This window comes from Ochotona curzoniae, unplaced genomic scaffold (genome assembly GCF_017591425.1).
Source record: "Ochotona curzoniae isolate NIBS_2020 unplaced genomic scaffold, NIBS_Ocur_1.0 contig_1071, whole genome shotgun sequence".
Taxonomy (NCBI): Eukaryota; Metazoa; Chordata; class Mammalia; order Lagomorpha; family Ochotonidae; genus Ochotona; species Ochotona curzoniae.
Window position 1 is genome coordinate 23,312,382 of NW_024464939.1, and position 15,292 is coordinate 23,327,673.

The following is a 15,292-nucleotide window of genomic DNA, read 5'->3' on the forward strand; positions in this document are numbered from 1 at the left end:
TGGGTATCTTTAGTTCAAGACCTCAGTTTCACTTTGTTCACTATTCTTCCATTACAGATTCACAGATTCAACCAATCACACATCAACAATATTAAAAGAAAAAACCAAGGCTATATTGAACATGAATAAGTTTCTTTTTGTCATTTTTCTTTAAACAAGACAGTATAACAACTAACTCTACAGCATTTACCTGTATTCATTCCTCTAAGTAATACAAAAATGACTTCAAATCTAGGAATTTGCAGATACTATGCCATGTTACGCAGGGGACTTGGACATCCTCGGATTTTGGCATGTGTGGTAGCTGCTGAAGCCAATCCCCATGGACACGCAGGGACAATCGTATATTACCTTCCTAATTAGATTACAAATACCCGAGGCTAACAAAAAAAGTCTGCTGAATCGCTTTTAAACACTATGAACCTACAGATTCTTACAGAAAAAGTTCTAGCCTTGATATTTATGTGGAATTCTACTGAAAACTAGATACGATAAGAAATTAATAGACTCTCATTGGAATTTACTATTCCTTAAACCAGATTTTTTTCACTCTCAAAGCAAGCCACTACTGCTGACAATGTTTCTGTCTGCTAGAAGCCTCATGTCTGTCTTTAACTTTATCACGTACAAATACTACACCTATATTCACATTCAGAGACTACACGTTCTCAGAATGAAAGAGAACGAGTTATCTCAGACAGTTTATTAGTCATATTGGTTCTTTCGAGTAATGTCAATACTTACAAAAATGGCGCCCTTATTTTGAGGCAGTTTTGTTAATGTAAAAGGAAATAAAGATGTGTACAGAAAAAAAAAAAAAACAGATTTACTGTCCATGCCACTGTAGTGTTTTTTCATGGTCTCTTAAACTCCCCAGACTGCCATGATGCCACCTTCACTGCACTTAGGCACTTAGGCCAGCTGTTAAGAAGAAAACAAAAGCAAGCTTTGGTGAGGACGTGCAACAAAAGCGACACTTGGACATTGTGGATGGGAGTGCAAATTAGTAAAGCTATTGTGGAGAACAGTAAGGTGGTTCATCAAAAAACTAAAAACAGAACCAGCAATCTGATTACTGGGTATCTAACCAGGGAAAATGAAGTCACACTGAAGGGACATCTGCATTGCGATGTTTATTACAGCACTGTTCACAATAGTCCAGAAATGTAAAGAGCCCTAAGTATCTAAACACTGGTGAGGGATAAGGAAAATGTGGTTCATATACACAATGGATTAATACCAGGCCATAAAAAGGATAGAAACCACATGGATGCGAACGGATATTGTTAAGTGTCATAGGGAAGCACAGAAAGACAAGCATCACCTGATCTCGCCCTCACGTGATGTCTAAAACAGTGCAACTAGAATTCTTTGCTGCTCCCTGCCAGTGCGCCTGGGAAAGCAGTTAAAGATGTCCAATTCTTAGGTCCCTGCCACCTAGGTGGGAGACCAAGATGGAGTCCCAGCTCCTAACCTCGGCCGAAACCAGCCCTGGCTGTTATGGCCATGTGGAGAATGGATCAGCAGATGAAGAGCAATCAAGCAATCAATCTCCATCTTTGGGCTTTTCAAAAGAACAAATGAATACATAAATTTTTTTAAGATCTATTATTTCTTTATTTGAAAAAGTGACAGAGAGGGAAGGAAAGACACAGAGTTCTTCAAACTACTGGTTCAATTTAAGTGGCTACAACAAGCAAGGGCTGAGCCAGGCCAAAGCCAGGAGCCAGGAGCTTCACTGAAGTCTCCCACATGGGTGCAGGAGGCCAAACACTTGGCACATCAGCTGTGCTTTGTCCAGGCCATTAGCACGGAGTTGAGCTGGAAGCAAAGCAGCCAGGACATGAAGCAGCACCCCTATAGCATATGCATATTGTAGGTGGCAGCTTTACCTGGTATGCCATAATCGCAGCCTCCAAATAAATTTTTTTTTAAATGAATAAATACAAAGTACAGTGATGGTTACCAGAAGGTGGGAAAGGGGAGGGAGAAATGGTGAAAACAATTTTCTCCTAAAGGTAGTATTAACACTTTTCATTTACAGATGAAAAAGGAGGATATCTGAGATAATCCCTTGTACAATGACCAATTATGAAGGACTCACTAATGTGCTATTTTCCCAGAGACACAATTCTAGGATATTTTAATTGTTATACAAATGTCATTAACATAAATTCCAAGACAAAATAAAATCTTGTCAATTCTCATCCTTTCAATCTTGTTCTATTGTTTGAAATACATGGTAAATTTGCTACCCCTGTACAATATGCCACTATTTTTCTAGTATGTGAGACTAACAACATATAGCCCCACAAGAGCCGTTTCCACACAGAGAAAGATGGTGAGACAGATTTAGTAGCCTGTTTAAATATTGGCCACAGGGGAAGAATAGCATTCCTCGACATCTGATTAAAGTTTATTTATAGCGTATCACAATCAATGCAAAGAGCAAAACAGCATCCTAGTACAAAAGATAAAGTTCACCTGGTCTTCTCAATCCCTATCAAAAATGTTGGAATCTGAGGGCACTGCATTATCTATTTTGTTGACTTCTTCCTCGATGATACCTCTCAAATCCAACTGGTCTTTGCTCTTGCATTTCCTTCTCTCTTTTACAAATTCAGAGTACCTTCACCTACAGTATTTCCAGCTGCCTTTTCAAAGGCCTGTTGCCATTAGTAATATTTGCAATATTACTGAAAGAATCCCACTATCCATATCCACATATCAACTCAAAGGCATCACATCCTTTAGTATGCTAATTCATTAGATCACATCTCACTTCGCTGTACACGTGTGATCTGCTGTTAAAATCCCTTGACAGAATTCTTGTTTGAGGAAAACAGCAGAACTGACTTTTCCCTATTCTTCCACTAACTACACTTACAAACCCTGGATGCTGTATTTAAAACAAGCACATGACGAACTTGAAAGGTGCTGTGGAGAACCTCAGAGAAGGAACTTCAAAACCCAAAAAAACAATTCAGCAGGGTTCTCTGACTTGTCTTGGATCCTGGAGTAGCTGACAATCCAGAAATGCTAAGGGCTATAGAAAATAAAAAGCCTTAGCACAAGTCCGTTCTCTTATCCAAAGGATCAACAAAGAGGCAGTGTAGCAAGACAGAAAACGAATGCTCTACACCAGCCAAAACTACTGAAGAAAACTAGGGTCCACACAGCAGAGGCTGACTGAGATACCCTTGACAAGCTGCATGATAAACTCAGAAAGCCTACAGGCTGGTGTCGAGAAGGCACCCCACAAATGTTGATACCATCACTCCCATCCAACAGTAAGGCGGCAGCTGCCCCTGCCACTAACTGGAGTGGTATCACGGGGGCCCCACAGAGAGTGACAACCTTCAGCATTGCCTAGCAAAATGTAAAGGTCCTACAGCCTTCCCTGTGGTGTCAGTGGAGGTGAGGGGAGGGGGGAATAAGGTCTGTCTGCGTGCATCTACTGCTACATTCTCCTTTACTTGTCACTCAAATCACACCCTCCTTTGCTCTTGGACGCTTGATGTCTACTTGATCCAGCTGATATTATTCAAACAAAACTACCCCTGCTAAAGTCAATGATAATCCTCCAACTGAAAAAAATACAAACTCACTAATTTTTTGATTTACTGAGTCTCATCTCTTGCACTGCTTGTTAATCCTGAATGAGGACTGAGACTTTTTCTTTCTAAATTTCCAAATGCTCGTTTCATTCAGAATGCAAATGCTTAAGTCCCATATGCGCTCCTTGGGCACTCTTCATTTTCAGCCATTCTATCTACATGTCACAGAGCACAAGCCTTTCTTACAAATATCTGTGTCCTTAATCTGTTTCTACAGTCATGTGAAAGTCTCACACAAAACCCAGACATCACAGATAACCACCAGTCTGGAATTCTGCATCCTAATCCTGCCTATCAACAAACCTATTTTCTGATATTCCTAATGATCCCGCCATCCTAAACTCTCCTTTCCTTATCCTCCATACCTAATATGTTTCTACATTTCTTCCATTCCTCTGACTCCTTCCTGAGCTTTGACCTTCTGCCAACTCCCTCATTTAGTTCCAATCTGATCACCTATTAATTGTCTAACTCCTGAATTTCATCATACTGTTTATACTGACTACAGGTTAATTTTACTGCATCACAAATTTGATCACATTGCTAATGCAGCTCAATTTCTTCCTTGGCTCCATTTTGCTTTCAGAAAAAAAGTCTAACATTCTGAGCATAGTATGTATTTCCTTAAGCCTATCCCCATTTTTCCATGTGCATCTCCCACAGCTTACCTTTCTCTGGTCTTGCTGAGATAGCTGGTAACCCCAAATGTGCCATGTTTTCTGACTGTACCTGAAACGAGTCCCCGCCTCCTGGAACGTGGCCTTCCCACTGATCTCTCCCCCAGCACTGTCCTGCCCTCACCTTGGACACTATGGTTGCCCTCTTGAATTACTAGAGTCTGCAATGACGATTATATTCATTTCTAATTTTTTCTAGCACACCAAGTATTCCTTGACTACAAGAATTCTGCCTTGTTTCATCGCTACATCACTTATGTTTGGTGAGGATGCAGGGAATGTAATAATGTAAAATAACTTTATTATGTTCAATATGTTGTCTCTACTCAGGCTCTTTTAAATAAAATAAAAGCAACTGTACAGTTGCCCTTGAATCACAACCCAATTCCCTTTCAACATCCAGACTAATTTATCTGCCATTATCAGTACCGTATTGATCTAAACACACAACAGTTCTTTTTGGCCTCACAACAGAATGTGAACTTTGAAAACATAGAAACGTTACTCCTATATTCCATAAGGATTTATAGCATAATTACATCATAAATACTTACTGTATTATTTACATACACATATAAATTATTACATGTCTCTAGGAGCCTGGTCTTAAAAATGAACAGAAAAGGAGCCAGCACTCAGACATAGTAGGTCAAGCCTCTGCTTGTGGTGCTAGTTCATCCAGGTGCTAGTTCAAGTGCTAGCTGCTCCACTTAGATCCAGCTCTCTGCTAACATGCCTGGGAAAGCAGCAGAACACAGCCCAACTGTCTGGGCCCCTGCACCCATGTAAGAGACCCAGAAAGAAGCACCTGGCTCCTGGCTTCTGACCAGCCCAGCTTTAGCTATTGTGGCCATTTGGGGAGTGAACCAGCAGATGGCAGAGTTCTCTGACTTTTCTTCTCTCCGTGTAAAACCACCTTCATATAAAAGTAAACTAATTAAAAAGAAAAAAACTGAACAGAGAAATGGGTTGATATCAGATTAAGCTTTTAAAACAAAGTACTGTAAGCCTATCATCCTTTCAAATAATATACTGAAGCTCAGTTCTGACAGCCTTCCAGACCAACCTTAGTCTTGTTGAACATTCCCCCTCTTCTCTGGCGACCCAGCCAACATCAGCGAAAGAGGCCACTGCATCCTCTCCTGGGCTGGGGCTCCATTCTGCTGTCTGGCTGGTGAGCTGTAAGTTATAAAGAGGAAAAGTTCTTTATCTGGCATGAAATCTTTTGACTTTTTAATTCACCTAAATGAAAATCATCAGCTGTAGTATTAGAAACACATGAGTGATTTCTACATTTCCATTAAAGAGCTCCACGAATCAAATCATGAGTCATACACAATTTGTAAAGGATAATTTACCTCTATTCAATTTTTGATTTCGCTAGTTAACTTAGAAAATTCTATCTTAAAATGGAAAAATTTTGCAATCCAAGCATCAGAAACTTTGTTCTGAAGTGATGCAGTTTTAAAAAAATAAAAGAAAAAGAAACAAAGAAAAAAAATTTGTAAGAAAAACCAATGACAATCTGTGTTAAAACTAGGAATATTTTTAAATGACCACAATATGTCCATGTTGTAGTGTGGTATACATAAGTGTGTATATTATTATATTGTTATACTATTTAAATATTTTTTAAATTCCCTAAAGGAAATTCTATCAAACATAAACACATGGCGGAAGGGAAGGAATATTTGGAAATAAAAACAAAAAAAATAGCATGTATGACCTGAAAAGAACTGGAAAAACAATTTAACAAGAATAAAGTTGATTTTATTATATGTATATTTCAGTCAGATGGCCAGAAAAAATAGTTTTAACATAAGAATTACCAAATTAATATACTTCTTCCTAAAACTTATAATGAATCTTAAATAAAAAAGAAAAACAACTCAAGCTTACACTGGGGAAAAAAAGTAAAAGGTCAAAAAAATGTGTTTAGTGTGACTGTGAAGACTCTACTGGCTAATTTTCTGCCTGCAATCAGCAGCATCCCACACGGGTACCAGTTTGTGTCCCAGCTACTCTACCTCCCATCTAGCTCCCTGAGTGTGACCTGGGAAAGCAAAGGAGGATGGCCCAAAGCCTTGGGACCCTGCCACACAAGGAAGACCCAGAAAGAGCTCCTTGTTCCAGCTCAACTCCGGCCATTGCAGCCATTTGGAGAATGATCCAGTGGATGGAAGATGTGTCAATCTGTCTTCATGACAAAAATAAGTAAATTCCTTTAAAAAGGTAAATTCACTTGGTAATATGTTTAGTAGGAAGGTGCTACTGGGGCCCCCTGCATTGTTCAAATCTGTGCTTTCTTTGCCAAGTTACACTTAATGCTGCTTCCTTAAATGCAAAATACACCCATCAAAGACATAACACTAACATAGGTGAAGATTAAAATAATTTTAAGGTAGTTTTAAGAATAAAAATCCCCGCCATGGTAGCATAACAGTTAAAGTCTTAGCCTGGAATGTGCCGGCATCCCAATGGGTGCCAGTTCTAATCCAGGCTGCCCTGCCTCCCATCCAGCTCCTTGCTTGTGGCCTGGGAAAGCAGCAGAGGACGGCCCAAAGCCTTGGGACCCTGCACCCACGTGGGAGACCTGGAAGAGGCTCCTGGCTCCTTACTTCAAATTGGCTCAGCGCCAGCTGTTGCAGCCACTTGGGAAGTGAACCACTGGACAGAAGATCTTCCTCTGTCTCTCCTCCTCTCTGTATATCTGCCTTTCCAATAAAAACAAATAAATCTTTAAAAAAATAAAATAAAAATTGAACCAAAGTTTTTTTCTGTATACTGTCACAGTATATCAAAATCAGCAATAAATGGATCAAGGACCTAAATCTACACCCAGAAACCATCAAACTATTAAAGAAAAACATAGGAAACACTCTCCAAGATACAGGAACAGGGAAAGACTTCTTACAAAACACACCAAAAGCAAAGGCAATCAAAGCCAAAATGAACAAATGGCACTACATCAAACTAAAAAGCTTCTGCAGAGCAAAGGAAACAATTAATAAAGTGAGGAAACAACCAACAGAATGAAAGAAAATTTTTGCACGCTACACAAGTGATAGGAGACTAATATCCAGGATTACCAAAGAGCTTCAGAAACCCAGGGACAGTAAAAAAAACAAAAACAAACAAAAAAAACCCTGTGAAAAAATGGAATAGACATTGTTCAAAAGAACAGATTCAAGTGGCTAACAGACATATGAAAAGATGCTCAGGCTCCCTAGTCATCAGAGAGAGACAAATGAAAGCCATGTTGAGGTATCACTTAACTCCAGTGAGACTAGCCTACATTCAGAACTCAACTAACAACACCTGCTGGCATGAATGTGGGGGGAGAAAAGTACCCTTCTTCACTGCTGATGGGAATGTAGGCTAGTACAACCACTGTGGAAATCAGTATGGAGAGTTCTTAGAGAATTGCAAATAAATCTGCCATATGACCTAGCTATCCTGCTCCTAGGGATATACCCAATAGAAATGAAATCTGCATATGAGAAGGGGATCTGTAATCCTATATTTACAGCAGTACAATCTGCAATAGCAAAGACATGGAAACAATCCAGATGTGGTTAAAGAAACCGTGGTACATCTACTCCATGGAATATTATTCCGCTCTTAAATAGCATAAAATTATGTCATTTACAACTAGGTGATCCCAACTAGAGACCACTCAGTGAAATGAGTCAATCACAAAAGAACAAATACCGTATGTACTCTCTAATATAAGGAAATCATCACGGAAAGTGTAACTTCAGTAACCTGATCTATACTGCTTTTTTTTTTTTTTTGGCTGCATCCCATGTGTTTTGATGTTTTTAATTTCAGTTTCATTTATTCCAAATACTTTCTTTCCTCTTTCATATTCATCACTGGCTCATGGATTACACAGTGGCATCATTTTTCCCGAAAGACTTTTGTGTTTCCTTTTTGTCACCCATGTGTTGATTACTCAGTGGAATGTTTTTTCATGGTGCTATAATTTGCTGTTGTTGTTGTGGCTGTTGATCTAATTCATACCAGTTGTTGACCTTTTTTCATGGCTTCTCAGTTATGGAAATGTACAGTGATGGAGGACTGGGGTCTACCATATCCAGATGTGGGGGTACAATGCAACATGCATCCCTGCTTCCAGACAAAAGATGGATTCCCAATGAAACTGTTGGAAATGTGTAGACAATGAGATGCTGGATTATCTGACATTGTCTGTACCAGCAATGTTGGGGCACACTTAAATAATAGATTGATGGAATTATGACTCCTTATGAAGGACTATGCTATTGTAGCAACATGGGGAAAATCTATTGGGAGGGTGGGAGTTTGGAGGGGAATCCAGTATATATGAAATGGTACCACAAAATTCAAAAATTCAAACTAAAAACGTAACAAAAAAAGAATAAAAGTCAAACCAAAGTTATAAGTATTAGTAGGTGCACTCTTTTTCATATCAGTTGCATAACATTATTAACTGCACAAAAAGCATTAAAATGACATTTTAATAATTTACCAAGAAACTCAAGGATCTAATAATGACTCAATTATGGCCTTTGGGGAAGCCATGCTGGCAGGGAAGTGAAGCAGGAAATGAAATGTGTCTATAACTCTCAGGCAAAAACAGACATAACAATGAAATTAGGAAAAGAAACTTTCAAATATTTAACAAGTAAGTATCTTACATAACTTGATAATGGGTATTACATCTGATCAAGGATCTAAGTGCTCCAATTGTTCCTATCTGACGTTACAACTTCATACTTTCCCATGACAGTTATAAATATCACTTTTTCTTCTGAAATATTTATAGAGAAGTGAAGTACTATTTTCTAAGAATACATTCTCAAAGACAGAATAATTAATCCATTCTCAGAGCCTTCACAGGATCAACATATTTCAATATTACATGTGTAAGTACTTTATTCAATGACACAATAGGTTGTTTTTTGTACAAACTTTAATATAGCAAAAACAAAACTGTGGGGCTAGTATCATAGCACAGCACATAAAGCTGCTGTTGCAATGCCAACACCTTACATGGGCACTACTTCGTGTCCCCGTGCTCCACTTCAGATCTAGCTCTTTTCTAATAGGATGGGAAAAGCAAAACGGGAGATGGCCTAGGTGCTCATGTCCCTGCCACCTTTGTGGGAGACCTGGAAGAATCTCTGGGCTCCCAGCTTCCGCCCAGCTCTGCCCTGGCTGCTGCAGTCACCTGAGGAGTGTTTGCAAGTTCTCTGCCTCTCCCTCTTTCTAAATCTTAAAAGACAAGCACACAAAAAACATAACTACCCCCATGAACTTGGTTTTTAATATTAGTAAAGCTTTAGTTAGGCTCCACAATAATCTCACGTTCATGGTAAGTGCCCCCAGAGACAAAAATGTTAATGATGCTGTCACGATCTGCATCATTTCTACTTGATATCCTGCAACCAAAGTAGTTTTGATGTATGTATTCAGCTCATTCACAAGGCAAAATTTAAAAATAATTCTTTTTTTTTTTTTACACCTCATTCAGTTGTTCCTGAGGAAAGCATTCACTGAGAGACGTAAGCATGGAATGGGAAGGACAATTTCCAGGACAACCCACTCCATGAAGTGGAAGCCAAGCCAAGGCCAAGTCACCAATGGTAGGCGGGACTAAGAGCAAGTTGTTCCCGGAAGTATGATGCACACAGCACTACTGACATGCATGGATGACTGACGGCAGCTCTGGGAGAGAAAAGGTCAACTTACTGCAGGTTCCCAGCAAGGTCCTGTCCTACTAGGGCTATTGTTAGTAGGAAAGAAGACAAAAGGGAAGAGAGAAAAAAATTTTTAAATCATATTTCATCAAAATGAAAACTTAGTAGCACTGTATTTTCACACCTTTCGATGTTCACTTTAACATTTGAAACAATTTAAATTACCCTGAATACCACACTATTTCAGGAATCCTACAAAAGCAACTTTAGTCAATTTTAAATATTCCAGTAATGTAAAACTATACCAAGCAAACTGATTCATTTAATAAAATGCCCAGAAGTAAAATATAAGTGTATAAAGCTTGAAATATTTAGAACGAAAACATCAGAAGATCCAATGTAATGTTTTATAAGACACAATAGTACCAGTTACTAGTATTCTCTGCCAAGAAGGCATAACTCTGAAGTTTAAGATTTCAGAAGCGGGGCTGGCACAGTGACATAGCATATTAAGCCTCTGCCTGTAACACTATAACAATATGCCAAATGGGTGCCTGTCAAGAGTCCTAGCTGCTCCACTTCTGATCCAGCTCCCTGCTAATATGCCTCAGAAAGCAGCAGCAGAGGAACCAAGCCCTTGGACCCCGGCACTCACATGGGAGACCCAGAGGAAGCTCCTGCCTCCTGGATTTGAACAACCTTAGCCCCTGTCATTGTGGTCATTTGGGGAATGAAACAGCAGATGAAAGGTCCCCCTCCCCTGCACCTCGCTGTGTCTATCCTCAGCTCTGTAACTCTGCATTTTGAATTAAAAAAAAAAAAATCTTTAAAAAAATTGTAAAAGTCAAACTGTTTTGAGTTACAGAGCTGCACTACTGCTTATGATGTTGGTCCTAGCAAAGAAACGGAAGTGCAAGTCAACAGCACAGGAAGTAAAGAAAAAGGAAGCAATGTCTCAAGATGATCCTACTAGAGACATGGACTTCTCCTAGGCAAATGGGGGAGTGACTACCTAATTCCCATAAACGTCCTATGCTCAGTTTAATTTGACTTTTCCTTTGGAGGCAAGATTTTTTAAGTAAAATCTTACCCTGATACATATTAATTGTATTTATTTATGAAGTACAATATAACATTTCAATAGACATATATAACACGTCATTTTGACCTGAATCTGGCCTTATTATAATGGTTATTGCTCTCTTTGGGGACCACAGTGGTTCCCCAGTTGCCCATTTTAGATACCAAGACTATCCAGCTACACTGCTCCGTATCAAGGAGTAACCTGGAGGAGCTATAAAAATGGCAAAAACGTATTTTGAATTTCATTAGACTGTGTCTAAAGGACAAGTGCAATGGTGCAGCATGTTAAGGCTGCTTGCAACACATACCTACATCTCCTATGAGAGTGCTGGCTCAAGTCCAGGCTCGGCTGTCTCCCATTCAGCCTCCTGCTAATGCGCCTTGGAAGGGAGTGGAGGACAGTCCAAGCACTTTGGACCACCTACATTAGAGACCCAGATGAAATTCCTGGCTCCTGGATTCAGCCCGGTCCAGTCTGCCTAATGTGGGGCATTTAGACCTTCCAGCAAACAAAGGAGCTCTCTTTCTTTGCCTATCAGTGTCTTTTAAATAAATAAATAAATCTTTAAAAAGTAAACAGCACTCTATAATTCTCAACCTGCTTTTTTTATGTTTCAGATAAAGAAGAAAACAACAAGGAGAAATAATAGATTTAAAACATCCAGCTAAGGTAGCAAACATTTTAATACTGATGTTGAAGAATAAAAAATCTCACTATAAACAAATGTCTTCTGTCTCCTGTCATATTCTCCAGTAGGTCACCAGTACTTTCCTTAAGCTAACATGTCTCTTTGTAAAAGCAATCCCTGCCCTAAACCAACACTCTTCATGTGCATGTCTTGTTAGTGGCTGATGACAACACTGAGCAACAGACTCCAATCAAGTAAATACACTTGGCTCTAACATTTCACTGCACTAATAAGGCAGAATTGGGATGTGTTGAGAAAATGCTTCATATTTTCATGTCTTTTTATTTTACAGGTATCTGTCTACATGAACACAAATGGAAAAACAAATTTCTCCTACAACTAGTAGGACTGACAAACAGAACATTTCAATGCAACGCAACTATCAAAAAGTTGTCTTAACAAGTCACCAGAATAAGCTGTCAAAAAAAGTGAGTTAACGGTTATTTGAAGGAATCTGGCAAACAAAGCTAACAATAATTTAGTTCCAAATGAATTAAATTCTCCGAAATTGTGTTTAAGTCAGATAAAACCATATTTTTCTCTGATTTTTCTAAAAGCTATAGTTTAACAAAAATTACTTCTCATAAAGTTCCAATCTATCAATTTCTACAGTGACACACAAAGGCTTAACTAGTCAATCTGCGAGCGGGACTATGAACATCAATAAGCACTGCAGTCAGTCTCTATGAAAACGCTACTCACTCCCAAGTGGGTTCCTACCCCCACCTACCAAGAAAAGTAATTTATAGTACAACATAACTTCAAATAAACATGCAGGGGGGCAGGCACTTTTGAGCCTCTAAATGATAAGTTAAATAAATGTTTCACATCTCCACATGCAAATCTATTATTTCAAATTGATACAAGTGTCTGTTGGGTTTATATTATTAAATGTTGAAATGAAAAGTTTTATCTTGACTATCAGAGAACAACCAAAAAATAAGAACCAAGTGATCTATTTCTAACACAATAATAGTAATAACAATAGAGAATAAAAAAGTGCCAGTCAAGGGGCTTATGGTATGGCAGAGCATGTAAAGCCAGTGCCTGCGATGGGGGGTGTCCAACACGGATGCCGTTCCACTTCTGATCCAGCTCCCTGATAATGATCTGGGAAAAGCAGCAGAAGATGGCCATGTGTTTGGATTCCTGCCACCTGCGTGGAAAACCTGGATAAAGCTCCTGCTTTTGGCCTGGCCCAGTTTGGGCTGTACCTCTCTCTGTAAGTCTGATCCTCAAATAAATAAATAAATCTTTTAGAAATGAAACAAATCATAGAACACTAATACATCAAGCAAACAATAGACTTGCTCCTGAATTTGCACTAGAGAATACTGAGACTTGAGTGTTTCAAATGACTCCTAATTCAGACTCTCACTGCCACCTTATTCAGAGAACTGCAGTTACCTCCATGTCAATGAATTTTACAATAAATGCTCAGACTAAAACCAGTGATGCCAAATGCAAGTTATATGACATTTACAAAACAGCAACAAGCTAGGGGATCAGAGTGGCTGTATAAACGTATAAAAACTAGATAAAACAGCACCTAAATATACATGTATGTACAAATGAACAGAGACCTATGTTGTGAGGTCACTTAGGAATTAACCATTGTTCAAATTTGCACTCTTAGGAAGGATAAATGTCTTAGATAATCACTCCACAGATGAACTAAAATCAGAAAGATTTTACTGTGGTTTTTAAGCCTTGTATTGATAGTTGGCATCAACAAAGAAAAAGGTTCAAAACCAAACTGTTAAAACCATCTTTCCCATTTGTTTCTTAATGCACACATTAATACAATAATAATAATAATAATAATGATAAATTATACCTGAAACTGAACTCTTGGGCACTGAATCAGAGACAAATTAGTACCAATCTTCCTTACGATACTTCGAGATGAACCATAGGGCTTCCCAGACCAAAGTACCTGTAGAAGTGGGCAAAACCAACAGTTTAATTACAAGACTTACACTTAATACAAAGTACTGGACAAATACAAAGCAATGGCATGCTAGTATTAATTATGGGATCAGAATGCTGTAATTATTATGGGAAATATTCTAGTAGTTCTCAATTCAAAATTATAGAATATCTAAGTAGACAGCCAGCTATTCAGCAATAAAATTTAAAGTAAGACATCATATAAAAATATACAAGAATATTTAAATATTTAAAACTGTATCTGCAACAAAGAATACTTACAATCGGTTTATAAAAGATGCTAAAAGAAATAACACTTTGCCTCTTTTCTTGTTCTTTTAGTTTTAATGCGTATAATTTGTGAAAATAAAAATAAATAAATCTAGCTGCTTTTACTATAATGGACTTCTCGAAACAAATCCAACTGAATTTCAACTTCAGAACACCAAGTTCAGGTCACACAGTGGCAATGCGGCGCCTGCTGTCTCAGAGGGCCTGGCTGGGCTTGAGCGAGGCTCAAATGCAGTCACCAAGCACTGCCTCCCTTTGCGGTGCCTTGTGCGCCTTCAGGAAAGGCACCCTCTCCTACTCTGCGCAAAGCTGCCCAAGAGGCTGGTGGGGGTCCTAATGAGCAGACTTTCTCAAACTCATAACACATAAGATATCATGCTTAAAAAAAAAAAAACTCCCGAAACCAAAAGTAAAACAACACTTGCAGATTGTTAAGGCATTACAAATTGTACCTTGAAATTTCTCCCCAAGAATATGATCTTCACTTAAAGAGAAAAACTATCCATTTGTTTTGAGTGCTACACTTGAAAAAGCCTGGACAGAAGAGGTAAAGAGAGGTAGCATTCTATTAAAAGCTATTTTTAAAGGTAAAAAATAAAAGTGACTATCAAAGTAAATTCATCAAATTTTACCACTTATATCCTAAAGAATACATAAACAATATTAAGGTGAGTACTGCATCAGCGCAATGGACATAGTTACCTTTGTACATTCACTCCACATTCACTCTAAATAATTTTTTTAAAGATTTATTATAATTTTTATTGGAAAGGCACATATACAGAGAGAAGGAGATACAAAAGGAGGGCCTGGCGGCATGGCCTAGCGGCTGAAGTCCTTGCTTTCAACGCCCCAGGATCCCATATGGGCGCCGGTTCTAATCCTGGCGGCTCTACTTCCCATCCAGCTCCCTGCTTGTGGCCTGGGAAAGCAGTCGAGGATGGCCCAAGGCTTTGGGACCTGCACTCGCGTGGGAGACCTGGAAGAGGTTCCTGGTTCCTGGCTTCGGATCGGCGCAGCCATTGCGGTCACTTGGGGAGTGAATCATTAGACGGAAGATCTTCCTTTCTGTCTCTCCTCCTCTCTGTATATCTGACTTTCCAATAAATAAATCTTTTAAAAAAAGAGAGAGAGATACAAAAGGAAAGATCTTCCATCTGCTGGTACACTCCCCAAATGGTTGCAATGGTCAGTGTTAAGCCAATTCAAAGTCAGCAGCCAGGAGCTTCTTTCAGATCTCCCACATGGGTGCAGAGTACAAAGGCTTTGGGCCATCCTCTGCAGGGCCCAAGTCACTCTAGTTTAAATAAAATCATTCTAATATA

At 38.9% G+C, this 15,292-nt stretch overlaps 1 protein-coding gene across 3 annotated transcripts in view; it reads right to left on the reverse strand.

The window, feature by feature from the left end:
- MTFR1 (mitochondrial fission regulator 1) overlaps positions 1-15,292 on the reverse strand; it is a 48,548-nt gene that overhangs the window by 11,738 nt on the left and 21,518 nt on the right. For all 3 annotated transcript variants that reach the window (XM_040994942.1, XM_040994957.1, XM_040994949.1), the window contains exons 3-4: positions 13,585-13,683; positions 5,361-5,473 (exon numbers count right to left, since the gene is read on the reverse strand). In XM_040994942.1, the coding sequence (XP_040850876.1) occupies positions 5,361-5,473; positions 13,585-13,683 (212 nt within the window). The remainder of the gene's footprint in view (positions 1-5,360; positions 5,474-13,584; positions 13,684-15,292) is intronic.